The 27,505-nt window shown below is 36.3% G+C and overlaps 2 protein-coding genes and 1 long non-coding RNA gene across 3 annotated transcripts in view; 1 reads left to right on the top strand and 2 right to left on the bottom strand.

Annotated features, from left to right (window-relative positions):
• Nucleotides 1-7,931, top strand: part of LOC123864451 (ATP-binding cassette sub-family C member 4-like) — a 31,956-nt gene extending 24,025 nt beyond the window's left edge. Inside the window, exons 15-25 of the mRNA XM_045904885.1 lie at nucleotides 1,429-1,478; nucleotides 2,327-2,536; nucleotides 2,935-3,165; nucleotides 3,705-3,811; nucleotides 4,161-4,284; nucleotides 4,566-4,739; nucleotides 5,364-5,491; nucleotides 6,040-6,162; nucleotides 6,247-6,369; nucleotides 6,659-6,819; nucleotides 7,254-7,931. Of these exons, the coding sequence (XP_045760841.1) occupies nucleotides 1,429-1,478; nucleotides 2,327-2,536; nucleotides 2,935-3,165; nucleotides 3,705-3,811; nucleotides 4,161-4,284; nucleotides 4,566-4,739; nucleotides 5,364-5,491; nucleotides 6,040-6,162; nucleotides 6,247-6,369; nucleotides 6,659-6,819; nucleotides 7,254-7,533 (1,711 nt within the window). The 3' untranslated portion in view covers nucleotides 7,534-7,931. The remainder of the gene's footprint in view (nucleotides 1-1,428; nucleotides 1,479-2,326; nucleotides 2,537-2,934; nucleotides 3,166-3,704; nucleotides 3,812-4,160; nucleotides 4,285-4,565; nucleotides 4,740-5,363; nucleotides 5,492-6,039; nucleotides 6,163-6,246; nucleotides 6,370-6,658; nucleotides 6,820-7,253) is intronic.
• LOC123864498 lies at nucleotides 7,822-9,317 on the bottom strand. Its single transcript, XR_006795794.1, has 2 exons — nucleotides 8,541-9,317; nucleotides 7,822-8,174 (listed from the first exon to the last, which is right to left on the bottom strand). It is a non-coding gene; the product is annotated as an uncharacterized LOC123864498 (long non-coding RNA).
• A 1,889-nt stretch (nucleotides 9,318-11,206) lies between these two features.
• LOC123864713 overlaps nucleotides 11,207-27,505 on the bottom strand; it is a 43,032-nt gene continuing 26,733 nt past the window's right edge. Inside the window, exons 20-38 of the mRNA XM_045905336.1 lie at nucleotides 26,857-26,983; nucleotides 26,387-26,533; nucleotides 25,481-25,638; nucleotides 24,802-24,966; nucleotides 24,162-24,299; nucleotides 22,825-22,992; nucleotides 22,411-22,521; nucleotides 21,254-21,498; nucleotides 20,583-20,635; nucleotides 20,139-20,348; nucleotides 19,333-19,563; nucleotides 18,321-18,427; nucleotides 17,534-17,657; nucleotides 16,370-16,543; nucleotides 14,900-15,027; nucleotides 14,573-14,695; nucleotides 13,973-14,095; nucleotides 13,504-13,664; nucleotides 11,207-11,872 (exon numbers count right to left, since the gene is read on the bottom strand). Coding sequence (XP_045761292.1) covers nucleotides 11,590-11,872; nucleotides 13,504-13,664; nucleotides 13,973-14,095; nucleotides 14,573-14,695; nucleotides 14,900-15,027; nucleotides 16,370-16,543; nucleotides 17,534-17,657; nucleotides 18,321-18,427; nucleotides 19,333-19,563; nucleotides 20,139-20,348; nucleotides 20,583-20,635; nucleotides 21,254-21,498; nucleotides 22,411-22,521; nucleotides 22,825-22,992; nucleotides 24,162-24,299; nucleotides 24,802-24,966; nucleotides 25,481-25,638; nucleotides 26,387-26,533; nucleotides 26,857-26,983 — 2,976 coding nt within the window. The 3' untranslated portion in view covers nucleotides 11,207-11,589. The remainder of the gene's footprint in view (nucleotides 11,873-13,503; nucleotides 13,665-13,972; nucleotides 14,096-14,572; nucleotides 14,696-14,899; nucleotides 15,028-16,369; nucleotides 16,544-17,533; nucleotides 17,658-18,320; nucleotides 18,428-19,332; nucleotides 19,564-20,138; nucleotides 20,349-20,582; nucleotides 20,636-21,253; nucleotides 21,499-22,410; nucleotides 22,522-22,824; nucleotides 22,993-24,161; nucleotides 24,300-24,801; nucleotides 24,967-25,480; nucleotides 25,639-26,386; nucleotides 26,534-26,856; nucleotides 26,984-27,505) is intronic.

The raw sequence follows: 27,505 nt of genomic DNA, 5'->3' as shown, positions 1-27,505 counted from the left end.
AGAAAGTATTTTGTACGTACGTCTATCAAAGTTTTTGCTTCCCACTAAGAAAGGATTTTCAATATTGGATCCGAGCGAAGTCAGCTTTATTTATTAGTTCCAATAGACCTCGTCCGATAAATAGTGCCTTTGGCGAACTTACATCGTGGCTTGCACTTTGACCTTACAAAATAACAGGTTTTATATTATTATTTCAGTCATGATTTGGGACAAAGATTAGGTTTTTTTATCGATACCATAACTAATTATATTCTTGACAACAGGCATCCTTTTTAAAAATATTTGTCCGCGTATTTGTCTGCGTCCGCGTGATGATAAATGTAGCTCGCATCTAACAGTGAAAGAATTTTTGAAATAGAAGTTTCGGAGATTACCTCGCACATCCAAACTTACAATCTTTAATTCAAATTAAGGCACGCAATTCAAATTTGTAATATCGAGGAAATATCTGTGAATTTTTTTGCAGTTACAATATCATGTTGCTTGCGAGCTAATGCCCTCAAAGACGGTTTTCAAAAACTGAACTCTTAGTAACTTATCTGAACTGTTATTACTAAAATTGTTTTAGATAGATAATTTTTTCACAAAGTTGAAATAGCGTAGCAAGTGTCGTTTCATAAGACAAGGGTCATGGGCTCATGGCACACCACCAACACAGAAATAACACTTGACCTTTTGAGACGAGACTGCAAACAATGGAAGAGCGTCTTAGTTTTGGCTTTACGAGGCTCTACTATTATGATTGGACTATATTGTTTCATGTATTTACGAATCAAATAAGAAAATCGTGTTTTACTAGCTATTGCCCGCGACTTCTACCGCGTGGATTTAGGTTTTTAAAAATCTCGTGGATTTTTTTGATTTTCCTCGGTAAAAAATTGACGTAGGCACTTAAGACACTTTTAAGTCTTTAAATATACCCATGCTAAAATTGAAGGAAAAACTAACAAACTGGCAAACAAGTTACACATTTTTCAGTGTATGGGCTAGTGATTTACACTACTTTAGTATAATTCGTACTTTTATTTTTTGATAAGCCCGAAGCAATCAAAAGTATGTACCTGCTATGTAGGTATCTGTGCGTTTTAGGTATCTATACCTATTGTATAGATACGGGTTAGTCATTAGATTTGGATTTTAAATGTTACTAGTGTATCATTCATTTCGTAATTCATGATATCATAATGTAAAAACGAAGGAGATTCGTAACACATGCGTCTAAAGAGAAGACTTAGACGCTTTAGACTTAAACTACCGCATTTAGGTCACATTCGTAAAGCGCTATATTTTCTACTTTCATGCGTTTTAGTGTCTTCCTCATCAGCAGAAACGCATATTATACACCATGTACCTAATATCAACGTTTTCATTCTAAATTCAAAACATGTGGACGAAGTTAGTCGTGAATTCGACCAATTTTTGTTTCAGGGCAAACCAAATGGCAATATTTGAGGAAGAAATTGGTGAAGGTGATATTGGTTAGTTAATTTTTTTGTTCCATTACGTACTTACATAATGAATAAAACTAAATGTTAACATTTAGGTAAATTGTTAGTTTATGATGGTTTCTTCTAAATTGGCTGACATCTGATCTGACTTGAGCGGGGCTTACCAAAATTACCTTGAGGAACTCAGATTTAAAAATAATAAGTACCCCTTTTAGAATTAATTGTGTGTACAAGTACCTACTCTTACATAATTGCCTAATATTATCTTGTTGTACTTATTGATATAAGAAGCAATGGAAAGGAGTCTTAGTTTTGGCTTTACTCTTATCATTGGAATATTATGTTTCATAAATTATATTAACAAAGCAAAGAAAAACATGTTTTACTAGCTGATGCACACGACTTCAGCCGTGTAAGGAGGCTGTGAAAAGCTAGCAGACACACAGAGACACTTTCACATTTATTATTTTTTAATTTTTAACAGTAAAACTTATTTCGTAAAATATGTTGAATCTCATAATGTAAGATTTTTTTAAAATTCAGATACGAGTTAGTCCTTGGCTGAAATCTCACCTGGTGCTAATTGATGATGCAGTCTAAGATGGAAGCGGGCTAACCTGGAAGGGGTATGGCAGTTTTTATTAAACCCATACCCCTTTGGTTTCTACACGGCATCGTACCGGAACGCTAATACGCTTAGTGGCACGGCTTAGTCGGTAGGGTGGTAACTAGCGACGGCCGAAGCCTCCACCAGATCAGGCCAGAAATTTAGAAATTATATAATTCCAAACCCCTGCTGGGAATCGAACCCGGGACCTCCCACTAATAAGACCACAGCGCCAGGGAGGTACCTACTAAACTGTAACCATCCCTTACAGACGAGGACCTAAACACTCAAGTGGGCGCTTTCACCACGGGACAATACATCATTATTCATGGTTGCATTGTCTTTGCCTGCGTCTTGCTCACCCACCTTCGAGTTATACCTTTTGCAAATCTTTGCGTCAGGGCTTCGCAAAGACTCCATGACCTCATGTTCTCGACCATGATTAAAGGCATCATGCGGTTCTTTGATACCAGTTCTTCCGGTAAGATTATTTAAATTTTGTACAATTTTAGTAAAACCTACTATCATGCATTTCAAGGCAACATTTCAAACAAAATCGTCTTGTTTTATCTACAGAGATAAGATTGCTTGATCTGAAATTTGTCTCATGCGAATAAAGATGTATTTATTGATGTATAAGCTAAGGGTAAAAATCGTGTGGGTACCGTAATTTCTATAAATACCTAGTTATTAAAGTTGCCTATGCCATAACTATGAAACACTGACTTTTAGAGCGACATGTTTTAGGTGAATTAATAATATTTATATCTAGATAGGACATAGTACGTCTACGACGGGTGCCTACTTAATTTGCTTTGTATTCTCAATATGTTGTAGTGTTTATTTCAACGAATAATGTTCTTTTATTTTGTTTTTTAGGACGCATTCTCAATCGTTTCACTAAAGACATGGGTGCCTTGGACGAAATTCTGCCCAGAACATTGTTAGACGTCTTCCAAATCTACAGTACACTGATATTCATTTTGACCCTCAACGCCATAGCTTTGTATTATACACTGATTCCTTCAGCAGTGTTGATGATTATTTTCTTTTTCTTCGTAAAGATATACCTTAGAACTGCACAAGGTGTGAAAAGATTGGAAGGCACAAGTAAGTAGAACATTTTTGCATAATATAAGAATATCTCCGTAAAAAGACGCAAATATATTATATTTTTGTGGTGTGTTGTAACAGGACAGAAAGCATGTCGATGTTGTCTCACATTTGTGCGCCAAAGCTCGAGGCACGCTTCTATTGATCGATCGTCAACTCTCTGATGTGTCTGTGGCTTAATAGCAATTACACATTAGGTGTTGGACATGGCGTTAAACCTGCATTAGTAGCGTAAAGTTACTAATTTTTACTTACATGCTGTTAGAACTTAAACGACGAATGAACGTGAAAGTTTTTTGTTGCGTTTAGCTTCTCTAGCGACGCTATAAAAAACGATCGCAGAGGCAACGAGATTTTTGGGTGCCCCCAAATTGTCTACAGAATCATAATTAAGAAGTGTGGGTTTGCGTGTATAGCTTACTTGACCCTTTTGGTTCTTAAAACGCACGTTACCAAAGCACGCATTTCAAACCACCTAGGTTTGCTAGCTCTATTATTTATTAATCTGTTTTGATAAATCAATGTATTCCTTTTAGCAAAAAGTCCTGTGTTCGGAATGGTAACATCTTCTCTGAGCGGAATTGCAACAATTCGATCAGCTGGCGCCCAACAAAGACTTGTTGATGAGTTCGACAATCATCAGGTTGGAACTTATTCGAGTAATAATTTATCAATCTAATATTATAGACTTTTAAATGCTTCACTTATAATAAAGCTTCTAAAGGTTAAAACAGTCTGGAAGTGCCTGAGAGGTGAAATATAAGAACTCTATTAATAAATTTCGATTAAGGTCGTTCCCACAAGACGCGTGTTTGGCGCTCTTGACGAGCTTCATACAGTTTCTTACATTACAAATAAAACACGCATACGCACGCGTTCATTATAAAGACTGAGGCGCCAAGCTCGCATCGCAGGTTGTGTACATATAATGCCTGTAACTTCCAAGAAAATTTACACAGGCCATCGTAATAAAAAATCATTTTTAATTGCAGGACCTGCATACAGCAGCTTGGAATTGTTATTTGGGCGGCGGCAGTACATTTGGATTTTATTTAGATACATTATGCACTGTTTATCTTACAGTTATCATCTTCGTGTTTTTGTATGTTGACTTCGGTAAGTTTCATTATTAGGTAAAGACTGCCCAGTCAGTGACTGGCACCCGTATTCACAATCATTACTATGAGGTCTCACGGTGCGCTTGAACGCACAGTGTAGGTTCCACCAATCAAATGACTGTGTCACGTCAATTTACAATGATCTGATTGGTGGAACCTACACTATGCGTTCGAGCGCACTGTGAGACCTCATAATAATGATTTTATGAATACGGCCGTTAGTCACCTTTGCCTTTTATTTAGATTAAAGACTAATATGAGCTTAATTTGTTCCTACAGGGGATGTGATCCCGGTGGGCAGCGTGGGTCTGGCGGTGACGCAGAGCAACATGCTGACAGCGATGCTGCAGCACGGCGCGCGCATGCTGGTGGAGTTCCTGGCGCAGCTCACCAGCGTCGAGCGCGTGCTGGAGTACACTCGCATAGAAACCGAGGCCAACTTGTACGATGGACGTAAGTCTGTACTATACAGGGTGTAACCAGAACCTAGTACCTAGTATCCATCATCATCATCATCAGCCTGTGGACTTCCACTGTTGGACATAGGCCTACCCTAAAGAGCGCCACCACACCCGGTCCTCAGCCTTCCTCATCCAGCCACTATCCAGTACCTAGTATCCATACTATCTATCAATGCTTCTATTCTATCCATACTAATATTATGTATGCGAAAGTTTGTCTGTTATCTGTCTGTTTGCTAGCTTTTCATGGCCCATCTTGTGAATTTAAAAAAGTTTAAATCCACATGGACGTAGTAGCGGGCATCATCTATCTACGAGACCTGTGCAGGGAAAGCTTGCATTCCAGAGACGGATATAGGCTACTTTTTATCCCGGAAAAACATTACTTCCCACGGTAATTTTATGAAAACATACGTGGACGAATGGATGAAAATGCTTTTACCATTCGAAAAGTAGGTACATTATTCTTCGATATGAGATGGACATAGCTAGACTTTATTATCTTGCTTAACCCGAGCGAATCCGGGCTGCGCTACTATAGTACAGTATTAAAAGCTAAACAGATACGGCGAGATACGACCGGACCTATGTATTAACTGAATTCGTTCAATTACAGAATTGGCTTTACCTCCCACGTGGCCCTCTCAAGGGCGAATCATTTTCCAAGGTGTAAATTTGAAATATGCACTCGACGAAACACCAGTACTCAAGAACTTAAACATTACTGTTGATTCTGGATGGAAGGTAAACGAAGCCAACGGACTATCCAATTTTATTTGCAATCTATTTATAATTTTTACTATACTAAGCGACCAATTTCACCAATGTCGGTGGAATCGGCACTTAGCTCTAATTCGCACGAGCGTTAAAAAAGCGTTGCGTTAGAACCCGGCGTTGCCCTGATAATACAAAGTGCGCGTTAAAAACGCGTTGACGTGTAAACAGATACTTGGGAATGCATTTATTCTATTTGAACGCTTTTTTTAACGAACGTTAAAAAAGCTCTGGTGCGAATGAGGCCTTTGACACCGAATAAATTGTGCGTAATAACATCGACACCAAATAAATTGTGCGTAATGACAGATTTTGTAGTAAAAACCTATCAAAATATGTTTACTTTCGGATAAGACTCATTTTATGTTGGTGAAATCGGCTCTTAGTGTTTTACCTACACTTCAAGGATTCCTGCCGGTTTCGCACTTTTTGATTTGTATTTAAAATTACTTATTTATTCACAACCACTAAAACCTTCTCATAAATAACTAAATAAGTGAAATTTTCTACTTTCTTAGGTTGGTATCGTTGGTCGGACGGGTGCCGGCAAGTCATCTCTAATATCCGCAATATTTAGATTTGCCTTCATTGAGGGCAAAATAATGATTGATGGTATCGACACCTCATTATTAGCGAAGCAGGTCTGTTAAAATTTCTTATAAGCATTAAACATGTAAATATATAAATTTATTTTCTTCACTCTGTCATTATTTTTATCATTTCAGACTTTAAGATCGAAGATATCAATTATACCTCAAGAGCCAGTCCTATTTTCTGCAACTATACGATACAATTTAGATCCTTTCAATATATACAGTGATGACGAACTTTGGCGAGCTTTGGAACAGGTATGTGGAAAAAAGGCTAAAAAGATTTTTATACTATCCTACACAGCTTGAAAAAACGAGAGCCCCAAGGTGCTACAATGGCAACCTCTCACCAGAAAATGCCACCAGCGTTACAAGACCCCTAGGTGGACAGAGACCACATCAAAAGAGTCACAGGAAATCGCTGGATTCAGGCAGTCTCTACAAGAGATCTTTGTCTAGCAACGTCTATTGATTGTTAATGATGATGATGATGATGATGATGACAGACTGACAGATAAACATTTATTACAGTTTTGATATTTTACAGGTGGACATGAAATCAGCTGTTCCTTCTTTAGATTTTAAAGTGACTGAAGGAGGAGCAAACTTCTCGGTTGGTCAAAGGCAATTGATGTGCTTAGCGCGAGCAGTTCTCAGATCGAACAAAATATTGATAATGGATGAAGCCACTGCAAATGTAGATCCACAGTGAGTAAACTGATATTAGACATAATCTTATTTAGATACAGTACATTAATACATTTATAATTAATGTCAATGTACCTGCACAGAAATCTTATTTTTGAATGGCGCGTAAATATCTCAGCCAATCATAGTGCGCATCCGTCTGAGATTGATTGTTACCTACGCGCCATGTTTTGTACGCGTGGAATATCGAGGCACGAGTCTCAGTAATTGTTCTTTTGATTAAAATGTAGACGAGCAATAAGGTCTGTATGTCATTGGTGATATATATTCGGTTTAAATCAGCGTTTGGTTGCGCTTTTCTGCGCTAACGATTTTTTCCAATGCAACTTATAAAGGTGGTACCTAGTACGGTGATAGCATAGAAGCGAATCAATAACTGCTAAAAATAAGTACACTTTAAAAAGTTTACCTTACATAAATTGTTCATGTTACAGGACTGACAACTTCATTCAGCAGACCATTCGTCGGCAATTCGCATCATGCACAGTCCTCACTATCGCTCATCGCCTTAATACTATCATGGATTCCGACAGAGTCCTAGTCATGAGCGCCGGGGAAATAGCAGAATTCGATCATCCTTATATACTACTTTCCGATCCCGATAGTATGTTTTCCTCAATGGTCAGGGAAACTGGGGAAAAAACCAGTGAAAAATTATTCGATATAGCTAAGGATAAATATTTCGAGAGCAATGTACAAGAGATTGTCAGATAAAAGGAATATGATTTGTGTAGTGTTCCATCGGACAGATTTAATAAAATGTATATAAATACTTATACTTTTATACTTACTCATATTTTCTCGTTGAAATTCTATGATTTAAATGTGTTTAAATCCTATACAACAGGCTCGATTATCTAATGTAAGGTTCACTTTTTAGATTTGAGCATATGAGTTTCAAAATAACTCGAATGTCTTTTAAGAAATATACCTAGCTCTTGGACTACACGATAACTTTTGCTAGTTGTGATAATGGAGTAATGAAATGAGTGAAACATAGTGTAAATAAATAGGCAAATTTATTTCAAATAGGTTAAGTTAAAATAAAAATAGGAATGTTTTATAAAAATATTGTAACACGTTTGTTTAAGTATTAAATATTTTTTGTTACATATCTCACTTGTTTTACTTAGAACATACAAAGTATTCGAGTTCTTGGATGGCGGCACTTAAAGAGGCGGTAAGCTAAATATAAAGCCATTACAACAAGTCCCAATACGAAATACAGAGTTGTTGATTTGTTCCCAATGAGTGAGTTCTCCAAAAGGATATCATCATTCGTGCAACCATCGCAACAGCTCATTGTTAAAAAATCTTAGTTATTTTCTCTTTCAACCCGTACTCATAAGTTGAATCTAAAACAACAAGATAATTAAATACTTTTGTACCTGTACAAATTATCGATAGTGCTGAGCTAGTTGAATTGAAATTAATCATATTCATACATTAGATCGGTTGAGGAAATAATCTGTACAAAACAATAATTATAACTTTACTAAAAAATTTAGGACCTTTGTCGGCAACATCAAAACTTTACATCTTTGTGGTCTTAAGAATGCAATGCAGAAGTTAAACGACGGTCCTCATTATTTTGCAAACAAAATTTCACTGAGGCTCGGTCTATATTTAGATTTCCATTGTAAAATAATAGTTTTGCAATACCTATATAGGTACCAAGCTTAGCTAGTAAATATTTCATAAATACCTAAATGAATTCTCACCTTGGAATTATATCTCTTCTTGTTTGACAAATTAACACCGTCGTCGGCAAACTTCGCATTGGTACCAAGACCAGTATAACCATATGATTATCAATATAAGTATTCCGGAAATGATTGCTACGCATGGATTTTCAAAAAATATTTCTAGTACGTTTGAGTATATCGTGCGTAGCGAATATAAGGGCGAGAATTCAGTAAGCAAAGGAGACATGGGTGAGAATTTGCGATAAAATGGGATAAAGGTGACGACTTTGTACTTTTGTAACTAGTAAAAGAAGTGACTTTGTAGTCAACGATGATAGAGGCCCAAACGGACAGATTTTTCGGACAGTAAGTTGTTATTATGAATTAGGTGACTGTCCTGCGGACGATGATAAGAGAAGGCAGAATTTTGAGACCTACGTTGATTCAGACGAGGAATTGAATGAAAGTTTTGAGGGCGACGATAACTAGTGCAAGTATTTTGCAAGCAAGGATAACTCTGGTCAGTGTTTTGTGGGTAATGATACCTTTGGCGAGGATTGCGGTGAAGACTCTGGAGAGTATTTAACTGGCGATGGTTTTATGCTGTTCTTGCAACATGGTTTACAGCCCATTTTAACTTTTTACAATTATAATGCTACCATTTTATTTGTTCATGACTATTTATTTTGATATTTTTTTATTTGAAATTTTACTTCTTCCATTTTCGTCTAGATGCGTATCATAGCTGTTTGATTTTGTAAGAATATCAGGTTCACATAATTATTTGTAAATTAAACGAATGCTTGACAATCAATTGACAGTATTTTAATATGTATTCCTAGAGATAAGCAAAAATTATCACCAAAATATTTCTCTAATCTGTGTACATCTTCTACAAGACCGTGTGATATCGACACATAAGAGTACGCTAGATAAGGTGTGCCATACAAAATGAATTTTTGGGTTGATTCAAAGCACCATACTGAGCTTTCCATTCTATGTGTCTACTGCTGGACATATCCTTTCCAAGAGCGCGCCACCAAACACAGTCCAAGCTTACCAGGAACTGAAATTGTCACTTGTGTCAAATGGCCTCTGTGATGCTACTATGTAAATACCATCAGAATCAAAAAGACAAAACCGCTATATTCCATTTCATCAGAGTTTGAGTTGAGAATTGTCGCCTAGGTGGTTCCATAAAATGTCCAATTACTTATCCCACAGAGTTAGGAATATATAATGATTTGATTTGATTTGATTTGAAAAAAAGGTATAGGTATACGTGATTTATATCCAGCCCTATTTTGAAGTAACCCAACCGAAGTATTCGCACTGCCAGGCCAGAGGTCGTCAAAATAGGTCGCTAGGTAACGGATGGCCGGGTTTGGCGCCCAAAATGTTGAAGCAATTACTTGGATCGTTGCCGCTGCACTGTCCACCAGCCGATGACAAAGTTAATAATGTTATGTAGTCTTATTAAACTAGCTAACCAGCACCAGTTTCGCCTGGATGAAATTTTTTGAAATCCTTTCTGTACGTAGTATACAAAAATCATTCCTTCTTTGGATCTAAATTCAAATTCAAATTCAAAATGTTTTTATTCAATTAAACTTTTACAAGTGCTTTTGAATCGTCAAAAAAATCTACCACTGATTTGGAATGGCATTGTGTTTTAAAATTGGCAGGTCGCTCGCCTTCTCAATTCTTTTAAGGTTTTCGTAGGGTACAGAGTACAGACGTATACAGTAATAGTTCATAGTTATTGGTAAACAGAACACAATTCAATTTTCAACTGTGTCTTGATTTTTTTCCACTACTTATTGTCCAACATTTTCTGCGGCCGATAACTACATTGTACAGGATTTGCGCAGAGACGGTGTAAGCGGTGCGACCACACCGAGCACCACCGGCACCATCATAAGTGGTTGAGACTCACGAAATATGTTGGGCAACTCTTCGTCACACGCTAGAAAGGCTACCACACTCCGTGGTTAGAACAAAATAACAGTAGGATTAGTAGGAGAATTTACATGTTGCCAACGTTATCAGAATTCGAGCATCAAAACACTTTACCGTCAAAGTATGGCTCTAACTTAAGTTTTTGTTTGAAAGCTTATTAAGCTCGTCCATGAATTCACCCAGCGCTCCAAGCAGAAACTTTGAAACTTAGGCGGCGACTACGTCCGCATGGATTTAAGTTTTTTAAAATCCCATGGAACTTCTTTGATTTCCCGGGATAAAAAGTAGCTAATGTGTCAATTCTGGTAATAAGCTACTTTCATTCCAGATTTCAGCCAAATCGGTTCAGGCTTTGTGATGTGAAAACGTAACAAACATCATAACTTTTACATTAAGTAGTATATATTTTACACCTCCTTGAATGATAAATCCTACCTACCATTCAATCTCAAGTTAGATGGTCCGGATTTTTTGAAGACTCTTCGAAGAATACAAAGTGAAGCCGTAATAAGTACCATCAAGGTGGACGGAAGTGTTTACTAAAGATAGGATCGAGAACTTATTTGGACTCTCGAATTTTTACTCAGTTCTAAGGAGGAGTAGGTAAGTAGGTCTGCAATGTCATATTATGATCATCAAAATGATTTGATGTCTTGGATGAAGGATTTTTGATGTAGAGGAATTTGTTTGACTTGTTTTCTTTAAGCTCGCTTATTTGCTTGGAAAGACAAACACACAAAAAATACTTTCCAATTTCATTTAATAACAAAAACAACCTCCGTGCCTTCGATACAAATCTTCGACGAAATTCATGTAATCACCACAAAGTAAAGTCTCAGTCACTTGCCCGTGGATTTGTGGGCGGGACATTCACAGAGTAGGTATTACAAGTTACACTACACCTTCACATTCCCTTCATAGTCAAATATAATTAATTAATATTAAAAGCACAAACAACAAAGATAATAATATATTTAACGATAAACAAGCCGTCGTTTGTGAAATTCCATTAACTTCAATTTAACCTTCAAAAAAATTATTATGAGTATTCAAGTTAATAACAATAATATGAAGTGCAAGCAACGTCTTCTCAAGCTGTTGATACTACTTATAAAATAAAATTTATTTATTTGTCTTTCGAGATTTCTTCATTTTCACTAAAGTACTTGTTTTTCGCAGTCTCAAACAAGAGACCGCTCATACTGGTCCCCGTTTCTCTAACCATAAAGTTGAGTAAACTTTTGGGATTTGATAGCAATATGTGCGGGTGGTCGAACTCTGCTACCTCTCCGTTATCCATGACAAGAATACGATCCGAGTCCATGATAGTGTTGAGACGGTGCGCGATGGTTAAAACTGTACACGATGCAAACTGGCGACGAATCGTTGTTTGGATTAAAGCATCAGTTCTGAAATAAGAACAGGAATTATATAAGAAAACATACTATGACTAGTACCTATTTCTTAGCATCCTGCATCTTTTATTATGCGAAGGTTGCAGTGGCTGATGCTATTTACCGTTCCGTAAACGTCTGGTTTCTAAAGCAAAAAAGAACCCTTAAAGGATCATTTCGTCGTCAAGGACCGACAGGTCTGGCTATCAAGACCCATAAAGGGAATCAAAACCTATAGGTTTATAGCAGGGTGACCTAGAGTGATGTTTGGCAGGTAGCAGCACATGTCAAAAAAAAGACCAAAACCGTGAATTTGTGATTACATCACAAAAAAATTAACGTTCTATTTCTTGTGCGATGGTACGGAACCCTTTGTTTACCCACCCGACTTAGACTTAACCGGTTTTTATATACTGATACACTAGGGGCGCAGGTGTTAAAATATCATAGACCTGATATTATATTTTATCACTTGACACACGGTAGATAGTATCACTACATATTGTAGAACAAATTTTAATTAAACCCTTGTGTGATTGTGCGCACTAATCTTAGAAACTACTGTAAGGATTTTCATTTGGTTTTCATCAATAGATATGCGAGATTATTCTGCGTAAAGTTTTAGGTGAATGTTTTGTATAGGTTCAGTATGAATTAGCGGAACTATGATGATGTTCCTCTTAAATAGATCTTAATAAAAGTTCGGAACTCTAGAACTCTACCTTCGAAGATTAACTCATAATGACCAAAAATTGAATTAAAAAATAACCTGAAAATCTGTGGATACTTCAGCGACGCGTTACATTATTACAAATTATTTATTTATAATCTACCTACCTACCCAGGTTGTATAAATAAATATCTTTGAACATTACGCGTACTGAATTGAAAACGGACGATTACGATGCAATCTAATCTAATCTAAATCCTGCCAGTGTTATAAAAATAATATTATGAGTCTGACATCACTGCTCATATTATTAATGCGAAAATATATTTGTTTGTTGGATTGTTAGTTTATGCTTCAATAAGCCTGCAACGCAGCAACGAATCGAAGTGATTTTTTGCATGGTTATAGTTAGAGAACCGGAGAGTACATAGGCTACTTTTCATCCCGGAGAATTAAAAAGATCCCACGGGACTTATGGAAACCAAAAGCCACGGATGAAGTCGCGGATATCAGCTAGTGAATTATAAAGCAATGGTAACCACTCGCGACTTTGTCCGCGTTGAATTTATGTACATCCCAATTTGTTTTTCGTGGGATAAAACATTTCATGACATCATGACGTAGTCTGTGTTTTCGCATGTTAGCCATTTTAATATCCAAATTCATCAATATTGAGTTAATTGTACCTATAGGCGTAAAAGTTATTAACTCGAGGCAAGGCGGGAGTGAAGGTGATGACGTGTCCATTCCCCCCCCCCCCCCCTCCTTGACTTTGTCCACGGTACATACGTAATTTATAGCCTATGTTACATCTGGGCAGTAGCTTTCTTATGTTAAAAGAATTATTATTAAAATCGGTTCAGTGGTTTCAGAATTGATTGATTACGAAAATAAACAAATGTTTTAAATTTATAATATTAATATTAAATATTCAAGATTGTCGTTTTCCTCTGATAATAGCATAATATTTACTTACTGCGGGTCTACGTTAGCAGTCGCTTCATCCATTACAAGAATTTTATTAGAGCGAAGTACTGCACGCGCGAGGCACACCAGCTGACGTTGTCCTACGGAGAAGTTGGTTCCACCTTCTGACACGTTGAAATCGAGTGAAGTCACTGCATCTTTCAGCTCTACCTAATAAAAAGATATACATCACTGGTCTCGTTAACCATAAAGTTGCTCTAAAGTTAAAACTTGTTACACAAAAATTGTCAAAAAACCCGACTTCAATAACCACAAACACTAAAAAGTATGCATGAGTTAATGTAGCTCTATAATAATATTTTCTAAAGCCGGTGCCAACTGCAAATCAGCTAATTAGCTGCACAAATCATCTACTCTTTATATTTTTTTGAGACTCCACAAGCAACTACACCAGCAACCTCATTGGCACCGATTCCAAAAAACTCTTCGTCAAACTTCTAACGAGGAAGTTGACTTACTTGTTCAAGAGCCCTCCAAATTTCATCATCACTATAGAGGAAGAATGGATCCAAGTTGTAACGCAACGTCGCGGAAAAGAGTACGGGTTCTTGAGGAATGATGGATATCTTGGATCTTAATTCCTATAAATAAAGAACTTAATATCATTATCGTCATCACCTCATCTCAGAAAAAAAGAGTTTAGCTTGGGTTTAGCTTGGGCTTGGGTCTGGGTTTAGTGGGCTTGGGTGGGGTCCATCACGCTATCCAAGTGCGGATTGACAGACTACACAAACCTTTGACAACATTATGGACAACTCTCAGGCATGCAGGTTTTCTTCGCCGTTAAAGCAAGTGATACTTAACTGCTTAAAACGCGCATAACTTAGAGGTTAGAGGAGAAAGAGTAGGTAGTTAGAGGAGGTAGTGTAAGAAAGGAAAGGTGCTTGCCCGGAATCGAATCCCGAATCACCAGAATAGAAGGCCGACGCATTAGTCTTACCACTAGGCTGTCACCGCTTTAGAACCACTGTACTACTAAGAACATAATAATAATATGAGTAAATCGAATCTTATTTAGTTTATTCAGACCGTACTGCTTGGATTTTACATGAACTTACCTTCTTAGGTATATCGTTAGTGTCGACACCATCAATCTTAATGCTCCCTTGGATACTGGACAGCCTGAAGAGAGCCGAAATCAGTGAAGATTTACCTGCTCCCGTCCTTCCTACGATGCCCACCTATATAATAAATGATTCTATTTAGGCCTATTAACATTTCTTGACTATTTATTTACAACAAAACGATTAATTACCTACCTAAAGTTGACAGTGACCAAATTTTATGTAGACATGCAATTTGAATATTAACAAGAATGTTAGAGTAATTATTATTTAGGAGCTGAAATTGACCCTCATAATATACATGAGCTCAACTATAAATACCTTCCATCCACTTTTTATGGTGAAGGTCAAATTTTTGAGAACCGGAGGATCTTCTTCGGCGTACCTGAGACTAACGTTTTCGAATTGCACTTGTCCATCGGAAGGCCAGTTTTCAGGTGGAAGAATCTCTACGAAAAAACATCAAACGATTAGCATAACCGTAACTTTACGCACTAAGTAGGTACTGTGATCGGTAAAGACATCTTTCGAGTGAGAGTTCTCTTTTCTTGAGGGGTATCTACTGATATATGTATATCCGCAATCGACTGTTTTAGACGCTAACAAGCTTTGCTAGATATTTCGCCAGCTCACTTTGTCGTTCGTGTTAACGCGTTATTATTTACTTTTATGTTTACGTTCAAAAAACACTTTTCTCTGACTAACATCGGATTGGATTAGCTGAGTTGATCATACTTAACTATTCCAATTTTTTCTATTATTGGCCGTTTGTAATAGTATTTCTCTATATGTATATGGTTTCTTCTCAGTAATAATATTTTAACATGCAAAATGTAATAGAAAAAACTAATCAATCCATACAAATATGATCTGTCAAAAATATTATTATCTCTGCCAATTTTGGTTATGTATTTCCGAATTTTTCCATCTGCATAAAATATATTCGCGAGGTGAGTTGCCTATTAACGAAATATAGGTCACAACAAATTGAGCCAAGTGTGTTTCTTTACTGGCGCTGAATATTTTGTAAATAGAAAATATAAAAGGTTTTAAAATTTTAAACCCCCGAAAAGTGAAGCGTTACTAATAGATCATGAAATATTAATATGGCCAATTAATTGTACCCTCAAGCAGCGTAGAGCCTTCTAACAGACGAAACAGATTTACAAAAATTCTCTGCGTATTATTCCTTATTGCTGACGGTTGTGATCCCTTTCAATAGTATACTTAAGTAGGAGCTTTCTTGGGATAGTAATGCCATAGCCTTCCAGAGCCTTCCACATAATATGACTCTACTAAGAGTATGTAGGTATGTATATATGTATGTATGTATGTATATACTTTATTGCCCCCCAAAACACAAATTCGCTTTCGACTCTTCTTTTGATATAACTTAAAATCTATTCTAATGTTATAAACAGGTTAAGTTTCTAAGTTTGAGTTTAGAAGGTAATCTTCGGAAGTAATGATTCAATTCTGAAAATTCTTTCACTGATAGCTACATTATCCCCTATTTCTATTAATATGGCGTCAAAAAGTATTAGGGAAAAGCTAAGTAAATGTAAATGATTAGCTGATGCCCACGAATTTGTCGTCGTTTAAAATCCTGCGGGAACTATTTGATTTTCCGGGATAATAAGTAGTCTATGTCACCCTCCAGGTCCTTTAACTATATCCGTGCAAAAAATCCGATCAGTTGCTCCACTGCGGCGTGATTGAAGAACAAACCACCAAACAAACACTTTCCCATTTACAATATTAAGTAACTATAATGTTTACCACTGCACTTACTTGCAGTTTCCATATTTTCTTCAGCGGGAAGCAATGAGTACTCGAGCACCCTCTCTACAGAAGTCATTTGAGCAAGTAGCTCTGCAGTGACTCGCGCTGCCATCTGCAGCATCATGGTGAGCGCCATGGACTGGCTGACGGCCAGCCCCACGCTGCCCACCGCGACTGCATCCTCTTTACAATTGGGAATTTTCATATTAGGTAAAAGAGGTTAGGTAAACTTCAAGTCAAGATAGTCAAGGCTCATAGAATTGTTATTTTAAAAAACTGGTCAAGTGTGAGTCGAACTCGCATGCGAAGGGTTCCGTATCATCGTATCCCGATATACCTAACACTTTTATGTAGAACTCTGCAAGTTGATAACGTTCTGTAACATCTATATACATATGTGATTTAGTGAATGTTTGTGAACACGTTTTAATTTTTTTTTGTGCGACGTAACCACAAATTTCGTGGTTTTCGGATTTTTCCTTTATTTGTGCTATAAGACCTGCCTTTCTGCCAAACATGATTCTAGGTCAACGGGAAGTACCTTATAGGTTTTCTTGACAGAGTCGACAGACAGACAGACAGACAACAAAGTGATCCTATAAGGGCTCCGTTTTTCCTTTTGAGGTATGGAACCCTAAAAAGTGAAGATGTACTTAGACTAGCGGATCTTACGCATCTTTTGAAACCTACACCATGTGCTTCAAATAATGGCGGCCCGTTACCAGAGTCTCATTAGGGGCACGACAAAAATTAGTCACAAGGACAAGCGTCACTTATTTGCTACAATCCACAAGAATAAATTAATTTAATATGAGGCGGTTCTTAAGATTGTCTTGAATTATTATGATTCTTAAGTTATTTATTGCGGATTAGGTATGTCAAAGAAATCTTGATGAATATCTATGTATGAATGGATGAATGATAATATTATGTTTATTTGTTCTTATAACACGAGGTAAATATAATCATAGAAAGAATACAGTATAGGCTAGCACATATACAAACAAATATAATGAACTGGACTTATCGAGGACTTTTGTAGCTTCTAACATGTTACACTTACTTATGACAGCAAAAAACAGTTTTGAATGAATTATTATTAGTGAAAAAAAAACTTTTATGTTATTGGTTTAAATGAAAAATATTTTCAAAAGAATATTGAAATAAACTCACCAAAATCAATCAAAAGGAAAATGGCCAATATAATTCCAAGGTATATGAGACATAATAAATCCATATATAAACCAAAACAAGAAGAACCTCCTAGAAATGTATAAAAAGCACTCGTATTGATATCCTGAAATATAAAAATAGTTATAGGTTTCCAAATGCAAGGCTATAAATAATTTATGTAACTTTAATTTCGTCTGTAGTAACCAGGTGGTCCCATAATAACCTAGCCTAATATAGGTATGTGTGACAGGTTAGGATCTTATACTATGCTGCATTGTAAGAACATCTTCTCTCTTATCAAAATATACACATGCATTGTCAACGTGAAACTATTCGATGCAGCAGAAACTTGATAGAAGAAAAACGCATGGACATGCTCTGTAAAGGTCATCTCTAGCATAACGATAACGCTCCCGTTCGTTCTGTTGGTTTTTCAAGGGCTGCAATTCATGATTACAGCTATATGATATCATCCCCCGTAGATGTAGTCCGGACATGGCTCCCTCTGATTTTTTTTTCCTGATACGGAACTTGAAAGGCAAAATTTTCATACGCTGAAGAATTGCAAACGGCCCGGCCGTCTCGAGTTATATTGAAGACGAAGATTCTGCATATGTTTTGTAACGGGATATGTTAAATGTTAACACACATGTTAAAAGTGTGTTGATATTAAAATGGAAACTATAAAAATTATAATAATTTCATTTCATATCCTTTACTAATTAATTAATTATTTGCCAGGCAAAGTTATTATGGGACCGGCTACGTAGGTAGGTATATTTCGTACCTGAGCATCATCAAACATCCTAAGTAACCTAAATTGCGAGTTAGAGCTTCGTACTGTGGACAATCCGGCTATTGTTGAATTTATCATACTAAATACAGGACTCTTGGCTGAAAATTAAAAATTATATGACAATCGACGTAGTAAATAAATAGTTACAAAGTGCGAGCCGCACTCGCACACGAAGTGTTCCGTACCATCATACAAAAATAACACTTATTTTTTTAATTCTCATGGTAGCCATTTTTAGGTGTTTTATTTCTTGTTGTTATAGTGGCAACAGAAATACACATTCTGTGAAAGTTTCAAGTCTCTACCTATTACGATTCACGAGATACAAGCCCCATGACAGACAGACGGACGGACAGCAGAGGCATAGTAATAGGGTCCCATTGGAACCCTTTGAGTACGGAGCCCTAAAAATCAAAAATTTAATATTACGCGCTTGGGATTCTTTCATAAGGGCACAAATAAAAGGGGCCGGTTGGCACAAACAAAAAACAAATGCTTATACGAACAATTTTACTACTTATCTTTTTTCGGCGACTTTGTCCAAGTGGATATAGGTTTTAAAAATTCGAAAGAAAGAAGTTTCAAAATCCTGATTTTATGACTGGGTATGTTACAGTATATACATGTACGAAATCTCAAATTTCGAGACCTAGCAGTTTGATGTCAGTCAGTCAGTTTAACCTTTATACATATTTATTAAAATACTAGATGATGCCCGCCACTATGTGGGGGTAAATTTCAGTTTTTTAAATCTTGCGGGAACTCTTTGATTTTCCGGGATGTAAAGTAGCCTATGTCCATCACCTGCAACAGACGTGATGCAAGCTATCTTTGTACCTTTCGTCAAAACGGTTAAGTGGAGGGCTGTGAAAAGCTAACAGATAGATAGACAGATATAGATATAGATGGACAGACATTCAGATGGATAGATAGACAGACAGACACACATTCGTATTAATTTTATAATATTAGTATGGATGTTAAAAGTCAAATGGATACATACTAGTACTTTCCAATCTCTTCACAGCCTGCGCCGCGTTTAGATACCATTTAAGAAGAAAAACAAAGATAACTAACAATATTGCAGTTGGTATCAATGTATAAGGCAACGCGAGAGCATTCAATACAAGTACACTCGCCACGAATAAGTACATTTGTATTGACTCTAATATACTACGTGGTAACATTTCATCCATAGCACCCATGTCCTTGGAAAATCTGTTAAGTACTCGACCTATAAAAAGAATCACATCGTCACTTCTTTTTCCTAATAAAAGACGGCTTAAGGGTCATGAGACCGGCCTGCCCGCGAAATTCAAATTTAATTTGGTTTTTCGCAATTTGTAAACTAATACGATAACGTAGGCTTATGTTTATTTTATTTGCGGCAATGGCAATATTATCCTCACAGGTTTATATAAAAATCTTTACTTGAAAAGGTCCAGTTTAAGAAATAAATTAAAGTATCGACTATTCTCACAAATTAGTCGAGCACGAAGCACATCCTTAACGATGCTGACAATTAAGACATGACCGACAATGCACCATATCCATCGACCATATCTAATCACATCGTCTTATAAATAAAAATCTCATATTTAGGTATGTTTCAATAATTTACCATTAGATTTATACCTAGATAGATATCTATTGTTTTTATTAGGTAGTTATAATACTTATTATCCAATATCTTTAAATTATCGTTGATCTAGTAAATTGTAACAGTTAGATAAGACATAATTATCGCGGTTTTAATTTCCTCTTTTGTGAGGGATTGAGCTAAAAAATAGAAACTATTGTGCAACTTACCAGAAGGATTAGTATCGAAAAACCTCATAACGGCTGCAATCAAATTCTTAAACATAACGTCGTGAAGGTTTTGTGAGGCACGCATGGTCATCATAACGAAACCAGCAATTCGTACGTTGGTCATGATTATTATGAACAGTACCGCGCCACCATAGATCCAAAGGTATTGTCCTGTGGTTAGGGGTCCCATTTGTGTGCCTAGACTTGTATCTAAGGAAATTATTTTTTTATAAAGTAATATTAATTCGTAATAGATGTACCTTTTTTCTAGAATAGTTTCTAAGCAAATTCCTAGTTTTAAATGTTTATCGAAAACAATATTGACGGTAAAATAATTAAGCAGGTATTATAGAATATATGAAATGAATGGAAGGTGAAATTTTTGTGTTATATTGAGTCCGTGAATATTTTTATTTATGATAAGTATAATTTCCAGAAACTTACCGGGAGTTACACCGGGTGGTAGTGATAATTCGTAGTCGTCAACTTGGTTCGTCCTAAATAATAAGAAATTTTAATGCTACGTAAAAAAATATTCAAAAATATTCTCTGCTCCTTATTGTTGAAGGGAACCCTTGTCTAAGGTGGTAGTAGTTTTCTTAGGAAATCAATACGATGGCCTCCCAGGTCTTTCCACATATGACTCTATAAAGAGTACTGACGTTTTCGACTCTCCTTTTTATTTAAAACTAAAACACTAGATATTATAAATTAAAGTTTGTATTTGTTCAAGCTAATCTACTGACGGTTTTCACATGGTTTCCACCTATTAAAAGAGACACTATCTTTAAGAGGGTTACATAATTATGTACTATAATTAATGAATACTTTACGAAAATAAGCTACCGGTGTGACAAATGATGATAAATAAATTATGTCGGAAAATATCATCCTATCCTATAGCTTCCGTGGCGTGCGCTGCGTAAATGTTAAAGTTTATGATGTAAATTTTTTTTCCAGCAAACTATATTATATTTATATTTATATTTCAGACTCCTTGAGTATCGGAAAATTTAATTAAATACTAGATAACATTGCATAGTGGAAAAGCTCCTCTCAAGCTACCCGTACGAAGCCGGAGCAGGCCTCTAATAATAATGAAACAAAATTCTCACCAATAACTCAGCCAGTAGTCAGAAAAGGTTGCTCCGAACTGTGTAACCAATACCGCAAAAACAGCCAAAAAAACAACAAGCCAGGAATTAACGGACGCCAAATAATGCCGTATGACCTCCCACTTTAAATTCCCTTTAGCCCTTTCCTCTGCGGCCATAATCTGTTCCTTTTCTTCCTTCGGGTTCTCGTTACTCCTGACCGATACTTTTGATATGGTATGTTCTAATTTTGGTCTGTTGTTATCCTGCAAAAATATTCGTTATCATGACGCTAATCGAAGTAATTAGGTAGCCTTGCTTCAAACAAAAATTTGTTTTTTAAATTTTAAAAAGAATTTGTTGATTTTTGTGCTTATTTTTTAAATTTAATTATATTTCCTTGGTATGCTTTAGGATTTACATGAACCTACTAATACTTTACAGAAGAAAAAGCCTTAGATACAAGGAATTTTTATTAATTCAAATGTAGCTACAACATGCAAGCTCAGACGAGACGTAACCAGAGTGAACTAGAGCGAGGAAACCCTCGGCTTGATCCTGAATCAACGATGTGTCACATTGGCTATGGATGACGTGAAATCAAAAAAAAAGTTGGCGATTCATAGGCTGCCTAGCGTCAAATGTTTACTTATATAGGAACATTTGACGCCTGAACTTGTAACAAAACGTCTAAGCCTCCTCGTCAAACCTAGCTTTGTTGCTGACTGTACAATGCGCCATGCGGTCGATATAATAAACAATAATGTATATAGGAACCTTATCTAGCGTTCACTAAAGTTCAACGCCTCGTTATCTGCTTACAGCAACAATGTCATTCGAAGGTAGTGTAAGAAAACAAAACACTATTACATGATAAAAAACATTGATTTTGAAAGAGCCCTTGTTTATTCTAGGAAAAAAAATATAAATATATAAAATAAAATATATAAATAAGTACAAAGAGGCAAAAATATTTATTTAATAAATATTTTAATTAAATATTTAAAAACACTTATTTCAATCGATTAAAATTAATGTTAATGATATGTCTGTCTGTTGTTCCTTACCCATCTATGCGTTGGCGCATTGAGTTGAAATTGTGTACAGTTGTTGTATACATATAACTACAAATAAATAGATAATAATTATTATCACTCAAATAGTAAACTAATTATTACCTTTTCAGTTTTTCCTTCTTCAGTACTTTCTTTGACTTCTGATACTAATGACGAGAACTCCGCTTCCGATTTTACCAAGTCTTCATAAGAGCCCATGTTTTTTATTGAACCCTATGACAGAAAATACTATTAAGAAAAGCTGATATTGTATATTTTCCTTAATAGGTACTTGGTGCCAATAAACTACTCAATTGAACTAAGATGTAGCCTAGATAATTAAATTGGTGGCTAATTAGAAGTTTATTATAAATATAACTCTACGTCGGCTTAGTTGTCGAGAGAATATTTTTGAATTTAGCAGCATCCCTTATATTCTTCAAAAACTTTGTACTGATAAAGGAACCCTCCTAAGCCCTACTCCTACCCTCTTAGAGAAATCTTTCAATTTTCGCGAAGCTTTCTGTTTAAACTCACCTCTTTCAAAACAACAATGAAATCCGCAGACTTGAGAAAATGTACTTGGTGCGTGACAAGAATTCGCGTCCGTCCGCTTAAATACTTCTGTATACATCTTTCAAATAACTGGCGACCGACATTCGCATCCACTGCTGATAATGGGTCATCTAATAAATATATGTCAGCCTGAAATATTTAAATAGATATGTTTTAGGCCTGAATTCCTCATAGTAATGTCGCATGGATCGTATCGCCATGCACCGCCATTAATTTTGTACTGAAATGCAGTCTGGTGCTAAATAGCCGATGTGTTAGGTATTTATTGTACCTACGCGATTCAGGTCTAACACCCTTACGATTAAAATTAATAATTAGTAAATCAATCTACCTATAATCCATATTTAATATAAATGCGAAGGTGTGTCTATCCGTCAGTCTGCTAGCTTTTCACAGCCTTTCCATTAAAACGATTTTAATGAAATTTGGTAAAAGATAATCCTCAAAAAAAAATGATTAAAAAAGAAACTAGCTACTAAAAATCAAATAGAACCACGAACTGGTTGCAAAGTTTAATACCGAGTGCATGACATTTAATTTTGGCGAAGTTCGCCACGTAGCACCTGTCATGTACACAGTTCGGAACTGCAGCTGGTCTGACATCGCTCATATTGACTTTCATGAACTTCATATGCCAGACTAATAGTATGCTAAACTTATTTGCTTAGCCTGCAAAATATGTTGCAATTTATAAAATTTATGATACACTTACAAAATACAAAAGTCCTGTGGGAACTCTGTGATTTTCCGGGATAAAAAGTAGCCTATGTCACTCTTTTTAACTACATCCATACAAAAAAGTCGCGTCGATCTATTGCTGCGTTGCAATGTCATTGCAGGCTTGCAATAGACAGCGAATAACGATATATTATGAAATGTACGTATATAATATGTACCTATCTAACGTTATAAGCCTAGTATACGCGTTTGTTACGGTTTTTTTACTGCATAGTTATGCCTTGACTACAATCACACCAAATAATAGGTGATGATGCAGCCTAAGGTGGAGCGCGCCCGCCTATTAAGAGGTTACCAGGTACAAGAGCCATTGTGAAAATCGGCATCCTTTTATAGTCGGCATCTAATTCATTCACATGAAACGTTTTTGCTCAACGTTACTTACTGATTCGACCCGCAAAATTTTAGAATGCCCTTCCAGCGTCCGTGTTTCCTTCATACCTTCAAAGCAAGAGCAAATAAGCATCTTCTAGGAAAACGGGCTGCAACCTAAAATTGCTTTTTTAAACATGATTGTCTTCAAGCACAAGCCTATCACACAAGATTAAAATTTCACGTACCTCTCTATAGACAGCTCTAGCTAAGTTAATTCTGGCTCTTTGTCCCCCAGACAATGATACGCCGCGCTCTCCCACTAACGACAGGTCGCCATACGGGAACTGCTTGAAATCTGGCGCCAAAGAACACGCTCGACACACCTAAAATATAACTGCCAAATAAATACACTTTCGTATGAAAATACCTACAAGTTAGGATGTCCAGCTGTGGATATGCAGCGGTAACGCGTGATTTCCATTCTTTTTTAAATTTATAGACTAGCCCTTAGCTGCAATCAGACCTGCTAGCAAGTGCTGATGCAACCCAAACCTAAGATAGAGCGCGCATGCCACTCTTGTCAGTTCCACACGACGGAGACCTCTACAAAGCCAAGCTGCCGATAAATTTTTTTTCTGAAGCTTGTATGTGTAGCTAATAATTACCTACACTGCCGGGTACGGCAAACTTTCTTGTGTACCATAAAATTCAAAGACGAGAGCCTTTAATGGTTAAAAAAAGTTGCAAATCATTCCAGTAACCTAGAAATAATCGGTGTACCTACATACATTGTTATAGGTATACTAGTAACACTATTAATTCAGCATGTCGGTGACGCGACCTTAAAGATTTTACCCATCCTAAAAACTTCACATTTGTATTTACCTCTTTGTATCTTTCTACTTCATATGGTAGTCCAAAAAGTATGTTTTCGCGCACAGTCGCCGGGAACAGCCATGAGTCTTGGCAAGCATATGACATACTCCCTTTCACGTTCAAATGCCCGCTACTTATTGGCAGTTCGCGCAGAAGTACTTGCAGAAAGGAAGACTAAAATTTTCCAAATATCTTATTAGGTAAATATACTTTTTACTGAAAACCAGTTACAGAACTGTTCCAAACGCATTTGCGCTGCACTGCGCGAGTAGATTCGCCGTGGCAGGCAATTTGCTCTATAAAAACTCATACACCTAAACTACATATTATACTTATTTGCCGCGTCGCGTCGCGTCCAGCAGTGCAGCGTCGCTGTAGTGTGCTTTTCTCTATACAAACTCTTATAAACTAAGTAGGTATATTTGCGCAGCGCAGCTCAAGGCGTTGGGACCCCATGAATTCTAAATAAATCAACTCTTGTGCCTTTTACATAATTTACAAGTGGAACATGCGATGCAGGAAGCCAGCAAGTAGGTATATGTACGAGTACATAAGTAAGTGCAGTAAGAAGATTGGAAACATTCTCAAAGATTTTTATTGTTGTACATTGGATTTCAATGGTGGGATTATAATAATATTAAATAGGTATATTGTTTCATTTAATGGTCAAAAGAGTACTCATACTTACTTTTCCGGAGCCAACAGACCCGACAATAGCACACAATTTGCCTTTCCGTATGTTCACAGTAATATTTTTAAGTGTCATTTCATCCGATTTAGTCCAAGTAGCGTTAACATTGGATAGCTCCACAGTGTATTCGCCTACTGTGGGTGATCGCGGACCAACTGTAAAATCGACGTGAATTCATCCAATAGAAATTGTTAAGATTTCCTAGAATTTCCTATGAGTAACTTAGGTACAATTCACTAAACCAGATAAAACTGTAAGCTACAGCATGCAGCATGGATGTAGTTCTTGAGAATGCGCCGATGTCGGAGTGAAACATGTGTAGAGTGTTGGCTTCTTAAGAAGGCTCCATGTTGTGGTGATGTTGCGCAAAACTTGCTTTTTTTTTTGCATAATATTTAGTCACGAGAGTAGGGTGGGTGTAAACTATTCATATACCTAGTGCACGTTGCACTAAGTATATAAATTTATTTTATCTATCTTGTTTAGTTGACATAAAAAAGTTCGACTTATATTCCTTGTGCATCAAGAACTTTCACGAGGTAACGCATATTTCTATTAAACATTTGATACCTACTCATATCATGTTATTATTTTAACTGAAATATACTCGAGTTATAGTTAGAATGTTGTTATTATTGTGTAAGTAGGCAAAATGTTGATCAAATTACTACATATTTCCTAGTAATAAATTCTTATAAAGAACTAGCTTATTTATGCCCGGCATGCATTGTCTATAATGTGACTCGCGCTCAACTATTTGTCAAAAACCTTGCAAGCAACTGTGCAAGTTTCGACTCAATCGGATGAACGATGACTGAGCTTATAGCTAACGAACAGACATAACAACCAATTAAGTATTATTGTGTGCAAGATAATAAACTTAAGAATTCATTTTGACATTACCAATCGAGGGTCTAGACAACTTCTCCGTAGTAGAATATTTCCTCACTACTATTGAATTAGTTCCAATTGTTGATGGTTTGCCGTTGAATGTTATAGGAATTTGTGGTTCATTACCATTCGTTAGTAATGATAAATCTTCTCTTTCATCTGAATAAATAAAAAATTTATGCAAGTTTATTCAAGCAAGCAAGCAAGCGAAATAAAATAAGGCCAATTTTTTTGAAATCTACATTCCCATGGAAAAATGTTTGGGAAGAGAGTATCACTCTCTTGTATTGTGTAAGTACCTAATTGGAATAAAAATCTCCAACCTTCGATGGAAAATTTGAAATGAGATTTTAAAAATTAAAGCAATAAGCATCTACGGGTCGTAATAAAGTCTTTGCAATATTCAGGAGCAATCCCTTGGTTTATTTATTAAGGTAAACAAGTCTGATTTGTTTTTTGATTCTTTATTATTAGGTACTCACCCATTATAAGAACGTTCTGAATACGGCCTAAAGATACGTTCAATTCAGACAAACTTGCTATAGCTAGTGGTAAAATAAACGTCAAATTGATCTGCACTATTCCAAGAAATACCTTGACTGGATAAATCTGAAAATATATTTGACTGAGGTGGCTTACATATTACGTGTCGTGGTGTGTTGCAATGCAACCTAGCGCGATCGGGGGTTGAACATTTAGTACTCTTGCAGGACAGTGGCAGACTGCCACGGCCATCTAAGGCGCAGTGTGCACCACCTTGTAAAAGTACTTATAAGTATAACTTATCGCTTTCTATCGCGTCAAAACTCAACACAAAACAACAATAATGAGTTCGTGTCTTTATTTTTACTAAAGTAGGTCACACACCAGTTTTCCAACATTAGCCTTGGAATACATTATATCATAATATCGACCATCCTATTCCAAAAAACTGGGCTTTACTAAGTAAACTCTTGATATCACAGCCATTAGTTCTGATTTATCTCAAAGTTATCCTTTTTATCAACGCATACGTAATGCTCTAATCACAGACAATCCCTATTTTATATAGTTATATTATTATGTTATGTTGAGCAATAATACCATGTGAGCCTTTCGGCTTCCGTTTTTCTCGCCACGTATATACGACGT

This window comes from Maniola jurtina, chromosome 4, assembly GCF_905333055.1.
Source record: "Maniola jurtina chromosome 4, ilManJurt1.1, whole genome shotgun sequence".
Taxonomy (NCBI): Eukaryota; Metazoa; Arthropoda; class Insecta; order Lepidoptera; family Nymphalidae; genus Maniola; species Maniola jurtina.
This window is presented reverse-complemented; position numbering and strand designations above follow the sequence as displayed.